This window comes from Canis lupus, chromosome 34 (assembly GCF_011100685.1).
Source record: "Canis lupus familiaris isolate Mischka breed German Shepherd chromosome 34, alternate assembly UU_Cfam_GSD_1.0, whole genome shotgun sequence".
Taxonomy (NCBI): Eukaryota; Metazoa; Chordata; class Mammalia; order Carnivora; family Canidae; genus Canis; species Canis lupus.
The window spans coordinates 34,032,060-34,055,649 of NC_049255.1; the positions used below are offsets into that span (position 1 = coordinate 34,032,060).

A 23,590-nucleotide genomic window follows, 5' to 3' on the forward strand; every position below is an offset into this window, starting at 1 on the left:
TTCAATATTTATTTTCTTAACTGAATTTTGCTCACTCCAAAATACACTTTGGCTCAATAAGCAGTTAACCGCAGACAACAATTTAACACCCAAAACATGTTGTTTTTAGACATACATTAATTTCTTTTTCTTTAAAGAGTTTGGGTTTGAATTCTGCTAGAATTTCCTGTGTCCTTCCACACCAGCGTCATAGGAAATCCTAATGTTCTCAAGATTTCTTTCATTTCATTGCACCTGCTTTTCAGGATCAACAAGTTAGTTTACAAGCTTGAAGTCTCAAATTCAAAATACTTACTTGTGGGTGAAATAAGAATCCTGGAGAAGGTCTCAAGTATTTCTCTTTTAAAGCTTCAAGTGGGTCAGTTAGTTTTCTTTTCTCTACTCTGAAAGGTTAAAATTAGTTTTTGGAGATGAATCAGTCTCATATATCAATCACTGTGTAATTACTGACATTTAAAACAGCTAACAATAAAGCAAACGGTAGGTTTCTAGGAAGCATACTAATAAAAATATAAAGACATCTGTTCAGTTCTTGAAGAATACTCATGGCACTTGTAGGCACTCAAAGAAAGAAGGTCCTATTTATAATGACAAAATCCTATTGAATGACCAGTAATAACAATAGTGAGGAAATATAAAAAATGAAGAGTCATGAAACCAGAGGCGTTGGTCACACATTTGTACCTTTCCATTTCAAACGGGGACGAGAAGGCTGGATGATTTTGAAATCACGAGGACAGAGTTCAGTTTGAAAATTAAAGTCATTTTTCTACCAAGAAAGCGTTCCCCTGGGTATTCATTATATTTCTCCCATACTTGCCAATGCCAGCAGGAGTGTTTCTAAGCATACTGTGCACCCTGCTGTCTACTTTTTGAGATATAGGCGTCTTCTTTAGGATGCCACTGCTGATGAACAGGGCAGGCCAAAGGGGGTGGAGGAAAAAGGAAGAGGAGCAGAGATGTCTAAAACTTATCTGCATATCCCTTTCATTTTAGAAATGTTTGTCATTCTATTTTCCTTTAAGAGTACAGGAAATGAGATCGTGGATGGAATTAATTTTTTTTTTACCAACTGTTGGTAATTTTCTTTTAAGGACTGTTGAGTAAGTATGCTTTTAAAAATAGAATCAAAATTAATAAAAACAGCTACCACTTCTTGAAATTTTATATATGCTCTGTTTTGCAAACACTCTCTCAGTTATTGAAATAGGTCCTCTTATGCCCATTTTATGGATTTTTTTTTTTTTTAAATTCTGAGACACGGGAAAGCTGAGATTTCAACTCAGGCTTTCCACAAAAACTGGTGTTCAGGTCTTTCATGACTTTGGTAAAATGACAGGCCTAAGGCCTTAATTCAGATTGAAATAGCAGAGAGGAGGCTGAGTCTCCACTAAGCAAGAGGACGGTTAGGAGTAATGGGTGTGTGGAGTTTTCCCTTCTCTTATTGGGACTACCACAGGTATCAAGGCATAATAATTGGGGTGGGGGGGGAGCACCCAAGCATGGTACCAATTGTTCTGAGATATTTTTGCATTTTCCTTTCTAATCCCCTTCATGTCAGGTTAGCCCTCCACATACCGGCACTGTTTCTTAGTTAATGTATTATAGATAATTTGAGGCAGAAAAGTCGTTTAGTGAGAAGGGTTTGCAGCTCTTGTTCCTATTAAGTAATAGGAATCAGTAAGTATTGTTGAATAAAAGACTAGCCCAAAATTGTCTGTCTGTAAGAGAGAATCGGGCAAAAACATGAAAATAGTCTCATCTTAAACAAGTCCAACAATGATCCAGGCCTTCCATTACTTCTTGACCATGCTCAAGACTTGAGTGAGAAAGTAAATCTGAAAAGGCTTGGTAATGTTTGAAAAACATGATAAGCACAATTACTGTTATTCATACATTTAAAGAAAGCGGGCATTTAAAAACTAAATCATTCTGAATGTCAAGGGAGCTTTACTGAATACTGCCTAAGAGTCTTTTTATTAAGCATATATGTTTCCCCCCTAAAATTTTGGGGTGTGTCAAAGAAAACTGGAGGATGAAGGTATAAACAGAGACATGTTTTTCACAACCAACCATTCACATTATATACAAGACATTTTTGCGACTAATATTTCATTCACTTTGGGCTCCGGGGAGATTTATTTAGAAACTGAATATGAACGGTACTTACTAAGGACGTCTTGGTAGGTTAACAAAGAGAAAACTCACGCTGCTCTATGTCCCATCTCATTCCAAATCTCCTGACCCGTTTAAGTGCCCACACATACTTGCATTAATCCTTCAGGAGCCTCATTCTTCTGCCACTTGACAACTTGCTTTAAATATGGCTTTCCCATATTTTCCACTTAAAAAATGTGTTTAAAAATACATTTATTGTCAAGGGAAAGGACTCTGTGGGCCTCATCCAAAACCCCAAATTCAGAGACATCCAAAAATAAGTCCAAACCTAATGAGTTGACCGCCTGAATAAAGAATGAATTCACTAGATCAAACAACTTTACTCTCTGCCTTATAATCATCACAAAAACACTTTGTTAAAAGCCAAAGCTTTCTGATGTAAAACCTGCCCTCCGTACACACGTCCGCGTGTAACCGTCTCCTATCCACCCTTACCTGTAAATAGGGTCCATAAAGAAAGGAGTGGGTCTAGCGTGCTGCAAGGAACCATCCGATGCTGGTCTTGGGTCAATGTTGGTTCCTTTCTTTTCCCCAAACACGTGGTTTTTACGGGGCTCGGCCAGCTTTGTCCCACTGGCTCTACTCCTACTGCCCATGCTTAGATCGAGGGGCTGGTCTTGGCTTGTGGCAGGTGTTGCTGGAGGCTTGGAGGGTCCTGGAGTCAAGGGCTTCTCGTCCTTTCGCTTAGTGGTGAGATCAAAGGGAGACTCAGAGCTTCCCTTCTGCAGTTTCTTTACTTCACTTGGTGATTGGGGCTCCATTTTCAAAGGTAACGATCTCAAGTCTCTATCAGGAAATGGGTACATTGATTGAGAGAATGCTGGAAAAAATGGGAGGGGAAACATGGAAGGGTAAGGTAAAGCTCCAACTTTTTTGTCTTGCAGCCCCACCAGTCCTGTTGAACCAAAGTATTTTTCAGCAATAGAAGCAATAGCCTTTATAGAATCATTCACAGCTCCTGACACCGCAGTTTGCTCCTCTAAAGATGGTGAGAAAATGGAATGATTGCTGTATTCTTTCTTATTATGTATTGAAGCCAGATTCTGAAGAGGGCTTACTTTGTCTTTGAACATTTTACCATTTTCTTTAAATTTCTCTTTATCACTTTCAATGTCACTTTCCAGATCAGAGCCCGAGGTTGTTTCCAGGTCACTGCCACTTGGCGTACTGACATCATCAAGGTCACTACTCTCTGACTGGTCACTGATTTTCTCAAGGGGCCTCTCTTCAGAGGACCTCTCGGGCTGGAGCTCCACTGGCTTATTGTCTCCTACAGGTGGGTGTTTAGATAGTGCCTTCAAAATATCCTGTGTAGCTGGCAGTATCTGAGGATGTGTCATGAGGGGACTTTGACTTTTGTTTGTCTGTTCAGTACTTGATAGTCCTTTAACAGGAGAACTAGCAGGTATCAAAGGAGGCCTGTGGTACAAGCCGGAAGGAAACAGACCAGGGAAGCTAAAAGAAAATCCAGGAGCTGTTGGAAAGGTAAGACCAGCAGGATGCCTATTGGCACCAAAATAGTCAGCAAGGCCCGGGTTGGCATGACTCATATTAACCATGGACGTTTTATCCATAGCGGGGGTTCCAGGAAGTGAAATGCCTTGGCCAAAAAATCCACCTGCCGCAAAATGGTTCTTGCCCTCACAAAACCTCCTGTGTTTATTTAAGGAAGACGTAGTGCTGAACATTTGTCCACAGTCTTTGCACTTGATTTGGGTTCTGCAATCAGCATGCATGCGCTTATGACGACAAAGGTTTGAAAACTGAGTATAGGATTTATGGCAGACCTCACCTGTGTGCAAACAACAAAAAAGAATCTCAGGCTTTATGGCAATTGCTTCTGAATTTAGCAAGTATCACAATTGGTTTTACCCAGAATTTCAATTAGGAAGCCAGGAAAAGTCGTTGGAGGTACCAATCTGGGCGCTCCAAACACAGAAATCCCCATTTCACTAGATTCCAAAGCAAGGCATCCAACCTGACAAATGTCTTGAGGCAGCACAAATAGATCATATATAAATATACTTAAATAGTTTGTCCTCCCCACTGCATAGTGCTTTGCATCATATTTGTGTATTTAAATAGTTATAGGAAAGTCCAAATTCCAGCATGCACGGATTTCCCACCCACACACGACCCTAACAGAATCTTAAAAATTATAGAGTCTTAGGCACGAATCATAACAGGAGCCCCTTTCAAATTTCAGCCCACTTCCACAATTCTAAGTCGTAGGCACCGAAGCAAAATAAAACAGCCTCTCCCTCAACCAGCAACTTTACCTTCATCCCCTCCCCCCTTGGGGAAAAAGGCCTGTGACTGCTCTACCATTATTTAATTTGCATTATATCATACGCTCTCATCATTCACACATCAAAGCCACACAACAATGCACATTGTGTATTCTGAGACATTTTTAACAATCATTTTCATGATTTGAGAAAGACTGACATAATTTACAATGGCTCTATTTTAAGCCTGCAAAGGAAACTAAATTGAATGTGGCCCATCCTGCATTGCTGGTTCCCATGAACTATGATCACGTCCTCTGACTTCCCCTCACACCAGTGGTTGTGCTAACCTTCCTGCATTTATGAAACCCCCGTCCTTGGGAAATATGTCCACTTGTTGTCATATCTTCGCCGGTTATCTCAGGGCTTGACTTCTATGGGGCTCAGCCAACTATGGTAAGCAGGGGAGAGTGCTCTGAATGCTCTCATCCAGGGAGAACACAGCAGGGTGAGGCTGGGAAAGAACCCTCTTGGCAGGGCCTTTGCCAACAAAGTAGAACATCTTCCTCCTCACAAGGTGTCTTTTCAGACCGAACTTCGGAACCTTTAAAAACCCTTGGGCTGGGTAAGAGTCCCCCTGACTTGGCAGTTCAGCAGACTAGGCCTCCTTTTCCTACGCATCACATTTTTTATCTTGCATTAGTAGAGGTGAATCCACGTTACGTGTGAGCTCACTGTAAACGATTCTGTGCACGTTTAACACATGCAGAAACACGATACGCCTTGTTGGTAATTACTGAAACAAATTTGTGTAAGAAATAAAATTGAAGGCAAAATGCAACATTTATTGCTTTCATGTGATGGCTGCCTTTAAGCGAAGAATGGTTGAGCTCCTAAGTCAAAGCAATAATAAATGAAAGAAAGAAAGAAAAAAAAAAACTCGAAGGAGATTTTATAGATGTTCAGTCATGCGAAACTCACCCAAAAGTTGGATTATCCCACACACCACCAAACAGGAAGTACCAAGTGATTCCACAATATTTCTTTTACTACTACTGATTAAAATGCACTGCTACATATATCAGGGTGCTTAGTAAATAGTAAAGGAGCTTTCCACTGTGGGGTGATTCATGACATTATAGAGGCCGTAACATGCATTTTAATGGGAAGAGAAGATGTGAGTGATTTCTTTTCAAATCATCCTACTGGAATATATTGACCAGAGGCTGCTTTCAAAAGTATGTACTCTTCAACCATATACAATAAATATACATGCTATTTAAATTCTTTGATATGCTAATTAAAACCATATGACGTCGAGGGTAGAAACATGGGGCTTTCACTAGTTACACTAATTCAGCTATGAGCACTAACAAGAAAGAGTAAATAAAATGTCGTTGGAATTCTAAAAGTACACTCATCAAGAAAGTAACACCTCTCCTCTAGGGTATTAAAAGGCGTTGAGAAAATGTCTCGATGGGTCTTCAACCATGGTCTAAACTTTTGAAAGGGTTGCCATTTTTTGGCAAAGGAACGTTGCCCTCTATACCTCTCTAGCTGGAAGGATTTGAGAAATCAAGACCTTCTCTACATCAGAGTAACAGAAGGGACATCTGACTTTCCTGGTTGCACCCTCTGTTACACAGATGAGCGAAGTCTACGTCAGGTCTCAGGGGCATAGAATCTGGGATGTTACCCTGGGCAGGGGCTTTGTTTTTCTCACTTGAAGGTCTGGTCTGGCCCACCACAAACCACCAGGCCTCCAGGTAAACGGCTCAATTGATGTTGAAGTCTACACTCTACTGTAATTTTCTTAGTAATAAGGAATTAGCCAGCAGTTAACATTGCATTTTTCTACTTATTAAACAAATTAAGAGGTATTTTGAATATGTTCAGCCTATTAGAGCATGTGGTTTCTATTTGGGAAAGCTGGAGGTTTCTGTAAAGGCAGTGAGTAATTACCTTAGTGCTGGTGACTTTGGACTCAAGCTTGGCGGTACACTGTAATAAGAGACAGTTGCCATAAACACACCAGTGGGGGTAAATCGTGGTGTGTGGCCTTCTGGTGAGAAACAGATATCAACTCTAGGTGAACCTCCTCCACTCTCAATCTCCACACCAACTCTCCTCTTTTGTTCTGAAATTACATGGCTATTATTCATAATTACCCCATGGTTCTCTGTCAGATTTTATATTTGAAGAATGCCATCTGCTATTTAAATTTACCAATAATTACTGAAAACTCATTCATGGCAAATAGTTGCACAAGCTGATTGGAAAGGGACACCCTATAGTGCTTTAAAATGAAACACTTGACTTCAACGCAATTAAAATTCCAGATCCCAGGACCCTAGATGATAGGAATCTACAATTTCTGACTTTTGGTTTAAGTAATAGAGAAAGCGTTAAAAGGGTGATCATAATTTGTTTGGCCTATTTTTTTTCCACCCAAACACAATAAATGTATCAAGGTCTGTTTCTGAGAAATCAGAAATAAATGAGTAATTTATGCCCGTAACCCTTTGCAAGTACATTTTTTTAGGGGCGTTACGACCTAGAGTCAGAAATGCTTTTATGAGACAAGAAGTCTAAAATTTCTATTGTATGCTTTATTTCCCGTGACTTTCAACAGAGCTTCCCCAAGGGAGACCAGAGCACCCTTTTGTTTATCAGCTAGTCCTCTTCACTCCACCCAGGGAACAGAGGAACATAAGAGCAAAACAAGACTCTAGTGTAAGCTGGAAAAAATAGCCCCCCTGGTGCTCGGAAGCACAAAAGAGGGCTGTGTGGAGGTAAAAAGGAGGCAGGCTAATCTGTGGCATCTCCATGCTGGCACTCAAAATTATTTTTTGCCCATCAGGTCCTGTAGTAGTGTCTCGTACGCCTACTACAAACTATTGCATTATTCGTCAAAAAAAAAAAAATGTTTTGTAAGGGTTCCCAAATCAGAGGTTTTGCCAACCATGGTGTGTGCTTCAATCACTTCTGTGTTTGGATCCAAAATCAGTCTTGAAGTTGGTAGCACAACTCAGTGAGTCACTGTGTTTGTATGCCCTGCTGAGCAATGGATCAAAAGAAGTCCAGAGTCGTTGCCCAGATGGAGAAAACAACTGCACGATACAGGGGACGGGAGTTGGTGGACAGAAGAAGCAAATGGACAGAGTTTTCCTTTATGTGGAGTAGGTTACTGAAGTGCTCTGTACAGGGACGTTCTAAGTAGGTGGTCAGACTGGGTGTCCTCTGAACATGCACTGCCTGTAAATCTGCTCTAGTGCAGGGAGGGAGCTATGGAAGCAGCAGGTCCCGCATCAAAATGAAAATGTTCTGCTTTTCAAGTCCCCAAGGACTACCGACTGGCAGCCTGTGATTGGTAAAAATCTGTAGATTAAGGGCAAGTTTATCTGCCCCCCTCTCCTCACACACACTCACACACACACACACACACACACGTGCACATAAGCCCACTTGCCAAGTGGGGTACACTCCCAGTCCTTTCTGACCCAGAACAGGTTTTTATCACTTCATCTTATTTAGTGGCATCTGCCATTTGCAGTTTCACAAAGCCATGACCATTTCCAGTGGGAGACAAGTCTGGTTGTCTCTATTAAATCCTACAACCTGGGGAGGCTTCCCTTCCATTATTTAATGACTTCTCCTTTCTCTGCTCATTATTGATTGCATCTAAAAGAAAACACCCTGGGGATTATGGACAAAATACCATGGATCTGAGTGTAAAATATTTTCTTGTAACAGAAAATAGCCCTACTGGATTGGACCATAAATAGCTAATGCCCAGACCCTTCTACGGCCATGCGGCCACACTCCTCATCACAATGCCTTTTGGACGAGAGAAGGATGCAGGAAGGAGGGCTGGAGTGTTAAAAACTTACAGATAAAGGGCTTCACACTGCTGTGGATGTGCTTGTGTTGTTTGAGGCCCGACGAAGTGGCAAACGTTTTGCCACACTCCGGGCACGCGTGGGCCCGGGCACCAACATGCTGAGAGCGGATGTGCCGCTGAAGGTTGCTAGGGTCCGTGAAAACCTGCTAGGAAATGAGTACTGATTAATCAAGAAACTTAATTCCAGGACACAAGAAAGAAGACCAGGAATGACTCAAGAAGGAATTTGGTTTATTTGTTTTGGTTTTGTTTATTTGTTGCTCCCTCAAGACCAAAAGAAAAGTCATCTTTCCAAAGCGTGCACTTCTCTAGGCTAGGGAGGGACCGTAAATGATTCAGCTCTGGGTCCTCAGCATGAAATGTCCATCAGTATCAGCCGAACAAAATAATTTATGGCACTATTAGACCACATTCAAGGTCTTTTTGATCCCATTCGGAATAATTAGAGTTGAATCATAAAACGCCAGCCTAGACATTATTAAAACTGGTGTGCTATTTTCATCCTCTAAACCAAGACACACCATGTACAAAACTGGGGGGAGTTTACTAAAGTATCTTACGTCTACTCAAGGAGTCCCCTCAGGAGTTAATGTTCACCCTGTGTTTCAGCAAATTACAATGAAGCTAAAACCATTCCTTTAAACATTGTATTAAGAAAGAAAGAAAGAAAGAAAGAAAGAAAGAAAGAAAGAAAGAAAGAAAGAAGAAAAGAAAGAAAGGAAAAGAACAAGTCACCCACACTTCAAAACATCTCTAAAGATAATTTCAAATACCACAATTTCCACTGTCATGAAGAAAGCTCTTCAAATGCTATGAAAAGGTTTTGGAAATAGGAATCAACTTTAATGACATTAGGGCATCTTCTAGTTAATTGAGAACCATGAAAATTACATGATATGAACTACTGTTTTCACATTGTAGAGTCGTGGTCAAGGTGGAGTGCTTTCGCTGCACCCTTATGCTGTTTAGCAGTGGCCACTAAGGCACTACGTTTTTAATTAGAACCAAGTCATGATTTATGGTGGGGCCTTGGGTGGAAAAATCTGCAAATGTAGGAGTCTCCTATTCTTTCTGAATAGGCATTCAGAAACTTTATGTGACTTCCTCACAAATTGCTATTAAAAGAAATCAGTAAATGTGCGTTGGATAAAATTTTCATTCTCCATAAGGCTATAAAACAACCCCACACTGGCAAGCCAGTAGCGGAACCAGGAATTTACCAAGGATGTCTGACACCTAGTTCTGGAACTCACCATTAAGCCTCACTTCCTCCCTTACAAAAATAAAAGGATACCCACTAAGTGTTTTTATACACTGTACTAATGCCTTTTAGCATACAACACTCAGTCTACTTTTCTCAAGATATTTATAGTTTCCCCTCTCAAGGCTTGTTTTTATATATCATAGCAAGTGATGGATTAAGAGAGAGCAGGATGACAGAGAGAGGCCAAGTAGTCTACAAATTCACTGTACCTTGGCACAGTTTTCACATTCATAGTGCTTTCCACTGTCATGTGACATCTGGTGGCGAATTAAATTGGACTTCCAGTTAAATGCCTTGGGACACTGATCGCACTTGTATTCCCTCTCTTCTGTATGTGACAACATGTGTTTCTCCAGGCTGTTAAGAGAACAATTGATTTAATAAGCCATGGTGACAAAGAACACATTCATAAACAGAATGTCATTTTATTAGTAATCCAACTGGCAATTAAAGAAATAAGAAGGAAGAGTCGTTGAGGTGAGGAAGATGAAGAAGAAGAAACAGGCCTGCAAATGAACAAAAAAACATGTATTTCTCCTAGACCGTGACTCTCACTAACACAGAGAAGAACCCCTGTGGTTAGAACATAAATCTTATACAGCTATCGGGGGTTAGCTGCCAATTTAGGGCCACGGTCAATGACTAGTTATTTGTCCAGTTATTTGTCCAGTTCTGAATCCACTACACCATTCCAAGGGCAACGCACAGTGCTCATACCCACTTCATTCAAACACAAACACTCACACAGAAGATCTTCAAAAATGGTTAAGAACATGCAGGCAGGTATCCTATCTAAGGCATATAGCCTCTAGATTCAAAAAGGTACTTTTTTTTTCTACCCATATCACCATATGGGAAAGTGAGCTGGACACTAACTATTCAATAAGCAACTTCCCAATGTAATGGGATGGATGGATGGATGGATGGATGGTCAGTCAGAGGCACCGATGAGTGAATATGTATATACATAGATATAGAAGTGTGTATCTATAGCACCTATGAATTGGGGAGGAAAGAAAAGTGTATAATACTCTAAGCAAATGTACTATTAAAGCCTCTCAAAAGAAAAACATAGAAGTTTCTCGTAAGCGTAATTTCTCTGTTTTAAAGCTTAAACTATTTTTGCTTCTCAAATATTTCCCTGTCTTCTTTAAAACTTGCATATAAAATCTGCCTGAATGTAATGAAAAGCAAATATTATAGATCCTGGATTGCTGTGATATTCAGAAGTTTGTAACAGGTTTGGTAATTAAATACACACATATAACACACTGGGACATACCCCTAAATAAAGTAACCAGAGCTCCTTGGAGAATTAGCCTGTTTGAAATTTGAAGCCCAAGACAGACCTTGAACGTCTAATAATGGCAAAAAGCAAGAAAGTTATAGATCATGTCAAAAGAAGGTACCAACTTGAAAAGACATCCACTGACCAGAGCTGAGGACATTTAAGCATCAACAAAAACAATAATCTTGTCCTTTAACAAAAAAACAATATTCAAAATCACACAAGCAAAACCTCACCCTTGGAAGATCCTGGAAAGTCAAATCATTACTCTGAAAACTAGTAAATCAAGGGGAAAACTCACCCACATGTCCTGCCTTTCCTATATGAACTGTACTTCGGGGTGAGCAAATAAACAATGAGGGGAAGTTTCTCTGCATAGAATTAATATAGATAATAAATAATGGAAGAATGATAGAAGTAGAAAACATTCATTTTACAGCACATAAACAATTAATAAATCTAGGCAATCCATAAATAAATCTGGTGCCTCCTGAAGGAAATAAGCCATAACATCAGGAGGTATTCTTCCTAAAACAATGAACCTAAATCTGATCAAGGGTTGGGATATTTTACAGGAAATAGAGAAGATGGAGAAAGATGTTAACACCAAGGAGACATGATCAGTAGAACCCAGACTGGAGGAAATGCTACAGGAAAAAAGGAGTTTCTTCTATAAATAAATTTTAATGAGGGAGAGGGGGAGTGAGAGAGAGAAAGAAAGAAAAAGACTGACTTTGGAGGAACTTATAAATTAAACAAGACATAAGAGATATGCCTACTGATTGCATTGGTGGACCGTATTTTGATCTCAATTCAAACAAAAAGCTAAAAATAATGAGATAACTGGGGGAATTTGAACACTGATTTTATATTTGGTAGTATTAAAGAGTCATTATTTTTTAAAGTGTGGTGTTGAAAGTTGTGTCTTAAAGACTACTTTTTTTTTTTCTACAGATGCATACTGAGCTATTTATGAATAAAATGACATAACGTCCAGGATTTGTTTCAATAATCTGAACGAGTGTAACTGAGACAAGACTGGCCTTGTATGATAATTATTGAAACTGAGTCTATGGGGGTTTATTACACCAGCCTCCCTAGTTTTGTATATTTTGAAACTCTCCATAGTAAAAAGATATTTAAAAAAAAAAAAACAGCAACTACTGAACATGTAAGCATTCTTTCTTTCCCAAGTTTTATTTTTCTAGGAGATGAATACTCTAAATTCTAGTATCCAATAAGATAAGATGTCTGTGTGCGTGGAATATACCCAGTAGCCATATAGACTGTGCGCATGGCAGCGTGCGTGAAAAACTATGTATCCTTTCTCATCTCTTGATAAATTAGAGATATCTTTCTCATATTTTTTCTCTTCCTTAGCTTCCTCCCTACAACTCTATGCATATTGGCACATGAACTTACTTTTCCTGCTCCATGAGTCAGTCGACTTTGTAATGCTATTCTATTTGAATAGCACAAATGGTGATATCTCTGTGAACAAAAGGTACCAGGAGAGTACAGGTGTGTGGAGTCACAAGAACAGACCTATCTTTATCTACAATATGTAATCCTCTGTTTGTTACACAAGTTGAAATGTTATTAAGAGAGTTAAGAGAGAGATACCATCGACTGCAGTTAACATTGAACTGAGTCAGGGACATCTCCCAGTCATTGCACAGATGAATATTCTTCCTGACTTCCTCAGCAACCCAGGAAGGCATGCCATTTTGTGACAAATATTATTTTACAAAGGGTATGTCAAGTCGTAAACCCTGAAATCTAGTGGTAGAGACTGGCCTGTACATGGAGTCTTATTCCCCTGCCCTAACTCCAAGGATATGATAAGAGTTTCAAGAATACAGTCCATGGCATTCGGGGCGGGGGGAAATAAATAAATAAATAAATGCAAAAAAAAAAAACAAAACACTTTTCTTTCTTTCTTTCTTTCTTTCTTTCTTTCTTTCTTTCTTTCTTTCTTTCTTTCTTCCACTCCAGCATAAAATCCCTATCGTTTCATGGAATTATCAGCTATCTCTTAATCAGTGATAGAAAGAATAAAAAGGCAAGTAAGTGGTTCTTACCAAAGCAAATGTGCATTTCTTTCACAAACATAGAAGCAAGCCAGTTGGTCATTAGTGAGACGTCTCCACTTTTCACAGAACTTTATCCTAACTTATAGAGCTTTGCCTAGCCTCCCGGGTGCTTTTCAACTTTTGCATATCAACCTTTGTTCCTCGCCCCCCCCCCCTTTTTTTTGCCGGGCAGGGAAGGCAAGGGGCATTTTTTTTTTCCTCAACATTTTACAGAAAAGATGCAGAACTGAATAATTACCATGTCAAAAAGGATTTCTCATTTGTTTAAAGTATGAAGCAACAATATAGGATTCAATAAAGTGGAAAATATTTGGGGAATGTAGGTTCTGCACACGGCTAAATTATATAACCAAAAATACCACTTAGATGGTCGACATCAGGTTGCACAGTGACATGCTAGATCCATCTGGCTGAGCTACCGAATAGTAAGTTTTGAGGGTTCATCCAGTACCAGATAATTAGGTTTCCTTATTGTTTTCCACTGAATGTCTGAAGGAACCAAACTGACAGTTGGTTTTGGCATTAAGTGGAGTTGACTCAGGCTCAATCCTACAGCTAGTCAAAGTAAGAATCTCCCTCCAAGTGTCGCCGTACACTTCCAGTGGGAAGTAGAAATTACATTTTAGTGTTTAGTCCACTAATTTTTGTTTTATAAAGCTGTCCATTATTTTTGATAACAAAATTGAGGGACACACAGTTCATCTCTGGCATCAGAGATACTGCTTTACAGTATAAATACTTTCCTTACCCACTGGTATTTATTACTTTCATTTTATTTCTTAATTTGGTCACAGTTACATTTATGAGCCATGCTGCGACTCTATTTTTATTACAAATCTATGTTTTACCAAACATCTATAACAGATTTATTCTCCACATGGATTTATATTAAATAGTAAAGATGAGTTTAAAGGGTACTGGGAAAGCCTTTTTACTCATTCCCCTTTTCACTCTAAAAGCTAAATTAGGCCTGAATTTTCAAACCTAGAAACTCATTCATTTGACTCAGTCTCCTCAAGGAATGGGTTATACTTGATGCTTTTTTAGTTACATATGTGCTAAAATCAAGGGCTACTGTATGGATTCTTTTCCTGTAAGAAGCCTAGCCAGAGAAGAGGATGCAAGGCAGTCTACAGAGGTAAAGAGGAGAGAAAAGGAGAGAAGGTGCTAAGAAAAGAAAGGAAACAAAATAGTCAAGGGCACTAGGTGGAGTGTCCAAGATAAACCATGAGTAATTCACAGTGTTGAGTAAGGCCAGTTGACACACTACCATACCCACTTAAATACAACGTTATGCTTATTTGAAATTCTAATTCTAGGTTCCAAGGATCATTTCTGGATTTAAAAGCAAAGAAATGAATGCAATTATTAAAACTGTTTGTGGGCCAAGGCAAAAACCATTAGGTAGAAACAGAAAACCATTCGCTGGTTAGATACATCCCTGATCTGAAAGACTATTCTATAGCATAATTATCAAGGTAGATTTCCAAGAGTAGGCTCCAGGGTTGCTGTTTTCTTTCACAGAAACTCAAAAAAAAAAAAAAGAAAAGAAAAAGGAAAAAAAAAAAGGTTCTTGAATGAAGTTCAAAAGCCTATAAAAAGTTAATATATTGCTGATATATTATTATCACTTTGTTAAAAATAAGTATTCAAGAATAATTTCATTTAGATCATGTTTGTTTTTTTCCCTTTTGGGAAACGGAGCATTTTCTTCATTGGGCATGATTTTCTTATTCTTTTATCTATGTGCAGTTTAGATAAATAGTTGAAATTAAATCCACAGGTTACACAGATCAAAAGATCATCTTTCATTAAGTATATTCCAGAACCAATCTTTTTTTTTTTTTTAATCATCTAGATGTTTCTAGAGGCCGCTTTACTGTTGGACATATGATTACTTTAATCGGCATCAGTGTTGTTGCAGCAATCTTGATTCTTCCTCTAAGTCATATCTTATGCTGTAAGGTTAGGCTTTCAGTGGCCGATAACGCTGCTTAAATAAACATAAACATATTATTTTCTGTCTAGCATCAAAACAACTAATTCCAACTCCTTTGTCAACATTTGACAGATAACAATTTCCAGTGAAAACCGATTTCTGAACAGGTCACTAACACACTTTGTCAGGCCCATCGCGGTTCCAAATTTTCCATCTGCATCAATTCTGAAAATCCAGCATACCGACCGCATAACAACAACACTTTACTGCAGAGTAAATAAACATGTTCCGTAGCACAACATGCCATTTCTAACCTTTGCAAATCGGGGAAAACTTGGTCACATTCCTTACACTCCTGGATTGCATGTATGTCTCGGAGATCATTTTCGCTTTCGAGTTTTTGTTGAAAGTCCTCTTCCACCATTGAAAATGCTGAGTGAGGGGTGCTGCAGGGGAATTTCTGGTGATCTGCTAGTTCAGCCTTGGACTCAAAGAGCTGGTCACAGTCCTCGCAGCGATATTGCCGTTCTTCTGTGAAAATAATTCAGATGTTACCAGGCCCGGGCGGTCAGGAAGTGTCACCACAAACTGGCAGTTCTTATTGAATTATGGAAGACATACTAGAAATGATTTAGTTGTCATTTCTACCACTTCCATTTTAACCTGAATTTAAAATAATACCTGTAGAGAAGCCAGGACAGAGCCTCGCATGATAATGTGGTTCCTGTGGCTACAGTATAGCCTCCTTACCATAAGGTAAAACTTTATGGCGTTAACCCTCCTAGGGGTGACTATCCACAGGACATTCAAAGTAATAACGACTGCGGACCATGCATTGTCTATTTCCTCAACACTGTTCATGGACTTCTGATATTTCTCCAAATTTGGAAGTGAGAAATTATAGGTCGGATTTTTATGCCATTTTCAGATGAAGCTACGGAAGCTCAGAGAAGTTCAGTAACAAGTCGAGGACTATAGAACCAAGTGGTTGGGTCAGGATTTGAACCCATCTCTGTCTCAAACACTTCTCACTGTGCCCATGTTACCTGGAAGGCATGTGGGACACAGAGTCCCCATCTGACTCATGCTTATACCTGGTTAATAGCAGTAGATTGGGATGTTTCATCACACTCATTGTTACCACAAAACAGGACACAGATTGTTTTTAGAATCCTTGTAGGCTAAGTTATGTTACCCTATGGCCAGTGCTAATTGGCAGGGCCTTGTTAAACAGCAAACATAGCATGAATTTGCACTTTGAATCAGTAAGATAAATAAATGGTAATGGGGGGAACTAGGGATAACAAGGCTATAAAGTGTCAGGGAGTGATGGTATTGTTCCTATTCTTTCCATTTGAATAGATTTTAGCCCACTCGTGAGGCCATACTATGCACACAGATGCAATCACCAAAGTCTTGAAAACAGCTCACAATGCTGGAAAGACACCCAGGGCAACATGATACATAATCCCTGTTTTATAGACCTACAGCCAGGACCTATAGCCAGTTGCTCACTGGCTGAAGGTTTTTGTGGGAATATTTTAGTCACCAACAAATGCGAGGCATTTTGCTAGGGAATGATTATATAAGAAGCTCAAGGGGATACACATGTGAACAAATAGAGTGTGACATATTTTATGACAGATGCATGCATAGGGCCTAGGGGAGCCCAGAGGAACGTGTCTAATCCATCTAATCTGAGGGAGAGAGGTTCCGAAAAGGCTTGGTAAGGAGCAAGCATCAACCAGGTGAAGTGGGATGAGAGAGGATGTTTCAGGCCGTGGAAATGATGTGGAGCAATGATAAAGGCCAGGAAGGGCATGGCAGCTTGTGAAAAGGCAGGGCTGTAGTCAAACAGGGCAGGTTGATAGGGTGAATTTAGAGAAGCAATGGGAAGAGAAGTAAGAGAGCATAGTGGCTCACCAGGGGCCTTGGGGGTCCATGCCAAGAAGGGAACAGAAAGCCAGTGAAAGTCGGAAAGCCTAGCTGGAGTGTGAGAAGTTAAGTGGAAGTCAAATGGGACACCACTGCTATAATCCACATAACAATACTGGTTTCATTCAAACTAAACCAAAAAGAAGGGGGCCAGGACGGTAAAGATCGCTATATATTTTAATATGTGTGTCAACTTTGGATTGTAGAGGCTTAAGGAAAAAGAGGTATTCTCAAATAAATCGCCTCCGCTCTAAAGTCAGGTTTCTCGATGACATTAACCAGGTAATGGAAGCATTTCCTATAATCTGTCACATTATTCACATATTTCAGATCTACAATTAGGGTGCGCCTGGGTGACTCAGTCGGTTAAGAGTTCAATTCTTGGTTTCAGCTCAGGTCATGATCTCAGGGCCATGAGATTGATCCCTACCTGGGTGTGGAGCCTGCTTGGGATTCTCTGTCTCTTTCACTCTCTCTTTCTATGCTCCCACCCAACTCACTCCCACTCACTCTCTTAAAAAAAAAAAAAAAATCTACATTTAGGGTCTCAGCAGCAGTCTGAATACAAACAGAACTTCCAGGCCACAGAATGTATGGAAAAGGCCTAGGTTCTAGAGACAGCAAGACCTTGGTTTGAAAGCTGATAGTGTGGTCTTGGCCAATTTACCTTGCTTTAGGTAGCCTCAGTTTTTCTATGTGTATCATAGAAATGATTCCTCTCTTATGGGTTTAATCTATGTGTAAGACCAAATGAGATAATAAATGGAGAGCATGTATCTGGTATATAGTAGGTGTGCAATGCATGTGTTTTCTTTTCTCTCTCCTAAGCAATGTGAAATCCTGGAAGTATAAAACACAAACCACTACTTACACACCATAACCATTACATATAACGCATTGGTGTGTGTATATATATATGGGTATGGGTATGACACAATAAAAACAAAATGCAACTGATGTATTCAAGAAAGGATGGTAGCCCTAAAAAATATGTCCATTTAGTTTTTTTTTTTAAAGTAGACTAATTGTTTAGATTTCTAAAAATAATTGTTAGAAAACCTTTTTAGACCTAATATTGACCAATGAAAGTTGCCTTGCACTAGAGAAAGCCCAGATTATGTCTCTTAGCCTAGAAGCACGCTCAGCTGTCACAGACCCCACTGGGTCAGGCTCCCTGTTCAGGCTGAAACTCTACCCAGCTGGTTGAAAACCCTGGGTTTCTAAGAAGAAAAGAATTTCCAAAAAGTTCCCCAAAATATAACTGCTATAATCTACAAAAAAGGCAGAATGCAGCCCAGCCAAAGGAAAAAAATGTTCAAGTAAAGAGCCAGCCAAGACTGGTAGCTTCCTTCAGAGGAGCTCTAGAAGCAGAGACTGAGGTTTTCCCATTGGGAATGCCAGAGGGATGGGAGGTGGCTCGATCGCCACCTGTCAGCTAAGTCGGGATGAGTAACCCTTCCCAATGATCCTTCCAACTAAAAAGCACTCTAAAGATACTACTAGATTATATTGAACCAAATCATGTTATATTAAGCGAGAGAAATAAGAAAAAGAAAAAAAGTATTAAATTCTCATCTCAATGATACAAATCAATGTGGGTAGAATTTTCTCTTTATCTGTCCTGTACATACATACATAGTCATTGTAATTGTTTCGGTCCCCCCTTCATTCAATTTAGGTCCCTGGCAAGTAAAAATTTCTCTGGCTGTAAAGTTTCCTCATGTGCCCTTTTGTCCCAGTCCCCATCCTCCCAACCCCCTCCCATATGGTCATGCTGGCTAGGATTTTACTCATATTGACACACTTTTCCCAGGAAGAGAACATTAGATGGGAAGAAACATCCACTAGATTTGTGAGCCCCCCAACCGAGGGCCCTGAAATGACTTCTCTACAATGAAAGGATTCTCACCATAATCTAAGGCCCTGACAAATTTTAACCAGGTGATATCTCAGTCGAAATATTCAAAATTCCTTTGCCCTCCACTTGAGGGAGGACCTCTGCTTGCTTGAGCTCCACAGTTACATTAGCCAGATGTCAAGCCAAGAAAAGAGCCAGTCGCAAGACAGAGTTTGTTAAAACAGACACTGAAGAGCCAGGAAAACTGACAAATGCCATGTGTGATGAACTCATGGGGATGCTTCGCCACAGCGACCAAACCAGGGCAGTGAGGATGGTGGTGTGAGGAGTACTAACCGTGGATATCCGGCGCCATAGTTTCATGGGGATAGTCTTCACTCTTCATGAACAGCAGGAGCTCCTCTCCTGGTGCAATGTCTGTGACTACTCTATAAAATATCTTCAAAAGACCAGAAATGGTTGGGGTGGGAAGAGAGACAGAAGTGAATGTTAAGGAAGAGCAAGATACAACACTAATATCTGTACATTTTCTCAGACCTTAACAAAAAAAATATATATTTTTTATTTTTGTCAAAACAAGTGTGACGTCCTGTTTTGTGTACTGATAATTAGCCTTCTGATGACAAATGGAAAGCTGTGGCACTCATGCCAGTTCACAAATCTCTTCCAAATCCTGCTTCGCCAAGCAAATTGTCTTAATACAATTAAGGCAAACCTTGTCTTAATACAAGGCTTCCTGTGGCATATATACCTCGTGTAATGTTTAGTGAAGGACTTTCCCTTCTCTGAATTCCTCACTCTAGTGAGCCACACAGGAACTCACAGAGCTGACTGTGTCGGGCTTTATCTAGCGGTAGCCTTGCAAAGTGGGACAGGGTTATAGCCACCCCTCAGCACATCCTCAAAAGCAGCACCATCTCAACATGGTTGTTTTTAAGGCAATAGGTTGGAAGGACATGACATAAAGAACTGAGCTTTAGCAAAAATAGTCAAAGAAGAATATTTTGTTTTTTAAAAGCTTAATCCCTCTCTCACCAAGATCTAGGGCTTGCCCTCATGCCCCAGCTCCTGAATCCCACTCTCTGAAAGCAGGCGGTATGCCTTTAATGGATTCATTCACCAAGGTGGTAGGGGGTGGTGCTTATTCCCCTGCTTTCTAGCAAAATGCTGAGAAGAGAAAGAATTTAATAAATTCGTTAATGACTAACTAAAAAGCCATGGCGCAAATGTGTGGACCTATAATTTCTGAGAGCTGCCTACCTTTCCCCCAACCAGCTCTGTGACCTTAGGAAAGTCACTGTCCAACTTACTTGTCCAAGCTTCAGGATGTTTTTCATTTATAAAAGCATTTTAATTCACAATATATACAAGTACCTAATTCTCATGCTGTACGCCTGAAACTAATATAATGTTACACATCAATCATATCTCAATAAAAAAGCATTTAATCATGAAAACATTTAAGGTGCTTATTCATTTTACCACCAAAAAAAAAAAACGTTCTTAGTTTTTAATTGTAATCTAAGATTATTTATTAAACAACAATTCCAAGACCAGATCGGGGTTGTGGAAGAAAGAATGAGGTTATACAATTAACCGGTGAAAATGAAACCAGTAACATTCATACACACACACACACACACACACACACACACACACGCACAAAACCACCAGAGCAACAAAGACAACAACAAAACCAAGGATTCAATTCTGCTCAATCTCAATCCAATGGGGAAAAAACTCACACAAGTTACCAAGAACTGTGAGAATACATATCTTTAGAGGGCATATTGCTTTAACTATGTTGGTTTCTTGCAGGGTATTTGACATTTCAAACCGAGAAAAACTGAGTAAATGCATATCTTATAAGATCAGCAGAAATGTGCATAACTTTCACGGTATTTATCTATTTATCTTTTGAAAAGCAGAAGACATCAAATTTAAGTATGTGCCTCTTTATTCCAGTAGGTGGCTCTAAAGTCCAATTGTTTATTTTTCTATAAAAAAATCACAGCACAAATTGTGCTAAATCCAAAAAAAAAAAAAAATCACTCAGTGAGGAGTGTTTTCTGACTACTTTCTTTCCTGTCAAAATAAAATCTTTCTTTTCCCCAATCAACAGTAATTTAATCACGTTAAATTGGTTTATAGGAAATAATGCCAAATGCAAAATTTTGCTAGAATGCGTTATAATATAACCTAAGATTCTTTACATCTACCCATAGATAGACTCTAGACTGTCTTAAGAAAATTACTCCTTGTTGTGTGTTATTTCTACAAAAAATCGGTGAGTTTGCAGTTTGTATCTTATTAACTCTGCACAGTTTCCTGGTTTTGGAAAGAATAAGAGGGATCCTTTAAGAGGGATAGCTCTGTTCAAAAAGTTTATCAGATTGAGAAAAATTACTGTGCATTCGCCTTTTTTCCCCCTAAACCTTCCAGTTAAACGCTTATAAGCACCCTATTTCATTCTGGAGTTCTGTTTCCCCTTAGAAAACAATGGACTTCTCTCAACAGTTTGAATCACCTCTTTTTTTGGCATCTCTCAAAGGTTTAACTTATTAGCTTCCTTTCCAACAACATGTTGACATTTGAATTGTGACATATTAGAACTTTTCGGTGGCTTCTCGGAAATAGTGAGGTTAAAGAGACAATACCCTGAAAGATCGTCACACAGTACAATTGTCTCTGTTGGGGAACGCTGCTTAGACACACACACCAGGTCATTTTAAGAAAGTATTATGATATCATGATTTCTTTGTGGTCCAGTATTAATCACGTCTCTTTTAATTCCATTTTAGATTTACTCAATCCAATGTGAACAGTCCAAGAAACAAAAGAAAATGATAGGTATGTTGTAAGTACACAGTATAGAGACAATTCTCTTCGCAGGGACATTGATCACCACGGTAATTCCCTGTAAGTGTCCAGACTGTCATGTGAAGAATATTGAGTGCATAAAAAATAAAAGACATGGAAGAGTGTTGATGTTGGCTTTATTTACTGGAGGTAAAAGGTGACATTCCAGGCCACGAAAGGCAAGGCAAAGCAGAGTGGGTTTTAACTTCAGGGTGTTCTTTTCGATTTTAAGTGAATTTTTATGGTGCTCATGAAACTGAGGTTTGAAAAGAACTGGCAAGCACCAGACGTAATGAGGGCAGATTCTGGGCACGCTTCCTCATATAGCAATAAGAATGTGCCTCAAAGTCCCATCTACCACACCCTTAAAGATCTAGTGGGTTTTTTCGAGGTGTTGCTGCCACTTGTGATCCTCTTTATAACTCATCTCTTAGGATCTCCGAGAGATTCGGTAACATTATGTTTTTCCACCTATAATTACAACGACCCAAAAATATAATTTGAATGCTAGAATCCAGAGATGTCTGCATAGGACATTAATTTATGTTCTAGCAATAATAATACACTCTACAAGCCTTTGAGAAGCAAGAGGAGGAGTTTAAACAAAAACATAATGACGATTTGTTGCCTCAAAACAATTATGTGGAGGAATGATGGAATGTCATCTTGGAGGAATCAAGACTTTCAGAAAATAAGGTATCACATCTCTGCTTTTATATGATAAAAATAGGTCTTTCAGCAAATAAAAATATAATAAATAACAGAAGTGATTTAAGTAGCTTTTCCCCACAGGTTTGTACATTAGGTATTCTTGGCCATGCTCATAAAATATATAACCATAATGTCTTTGAACTCAGTGTATTCTCAAAATCTCGGCTCTACTGCAGTCCTATGAGTTATATGTCATCTGAGTTACGTACCAGAGGCAGAGATCCTACCAATGTAACCTCTCTGGTTTTTGTGTTGGGGAAAAATGGAAGGGAATCATTACTCTGTTGAATTCTCCTCTCCCATCAGGGGAGGGGGGTTTATGGAAAAAGCTATCTACATCCAGAATAAAAATGTCCTGGATCTGGGATTTTGTGATGAATTCAAACTCAAGTATGTAAAGAGGGACTCCAAAGTCTCAAAGACTTAGAAAAAGTTCAAATTGATACAAAAGGGCTGTCGGTTTATTATTTTGTTGTATCTCTCTCGGAATCCTTTATAAGAAGGAAAAAACTCAATTCCTCACAATATAAGTTGAAAGATAAGAGGAAGGAGCCCTTAGAGAATAAGATAATAGGAAGATATAAAAATTCCATTCTTTTAAAAGTCATGATAAGTATTTTTAAAGTGTGTTAACTCCTCTAGAGTTTTCTCTTTGGTAGCAAGTAACAAATACCAGAAATACACCATGTTATGACCGTGACCTGTGTGTACATTTGACACTTTTGAAAGTTAAGGTGTTTTTTTTATTTTATCATATAAAAAATTTAAATTTCCCAATATCTTCAGGTACTCTTTTTATTCTTCCAAAAAGCTCTATTTCTATCTTTGTAAGTGTGAATATTATATCTTGATCTCTAGAAGACTCATTTATAAGAATAAATATTTATAGTAACTGTTTTAATAGATCATTTCATAGTTTTTAATTTTCTAAGTTTGCTAAGATAGCACAGTAGTGGAATTTCTGAATGTTTTTTTTTTTTCATTCCAAATCATTTGAGCATTTGAAAATAAAACTAGAAATTCCCCAAGCTGTTCACTTTTACTAGTGGTAAAATTCATGATTTAAGGCATAAATGTAATATTATGTACATCTACATAGGAATTACTCCAAACATAATTATTATACGTAATGTATTTTAATCAAACCTTGAAACCAGTTCCAAATGCCAAAAGAATATCCGTTCAGTTAATATTCACAAGGCTAAGCTAGGGATAAAAGGCAGTGGTGATTGGATTTGATTTAACAAATTTTAGACTTCCAAAAGATATATTTTCATACAATGATATATATAAGTATAAATGTGTTTAAGTATGTTATATATTTTTATATATAAAT

The 23,590-nt window shown here is 38.9% G+C and overlaps 1 protein-coding gene across 13 annotated transcripts in view; it reads right to left on the reverse strand.

The window, feature by feature from the left end:
* Positions 1-23,590, reverse strand: part of MECOM (MDS1 and EVI1 complex locus) — a 553,056-nt gene that overhangs the window by 28,788 nt on the left and 500,678 nt on the right. For 8 of the 13 annotated variants that reach the window (XM_038583828.1, XM_038583821.1, XM_038583824.1 and 5 more), the window contains 6 exons: positions 19,021-19,123; positions 15,206-15,422; positions 9,781-9,928; positions 8,297-8,453; positions 2,614-3,970; positions 296-383 (listed from right to left, as the gene is read on the reverse strand). In XM_038583828.1, coding sequence (XP_038439756.1) covers positions 296-383; positions 2,614-3,970; positions 8,297-8,453; positions 9,781-9,928; positions 15,206-15,422; positions 19,021-19,123 — 2,070 coding nt within the window. The remainder of the gene's footprint in view (positions 1-295; positions 384-2,613; positions 3,971-8,296; positions 8,454-9,780; positions 9,929-15,205; positions 15,423-19,020; positions 19,124-23,590) is intronic. The other 5 variants (XM_038583822.1, XM_038583825.1, XM_038583823.1 and 2 more) reach the window with 4 other exon arrangements.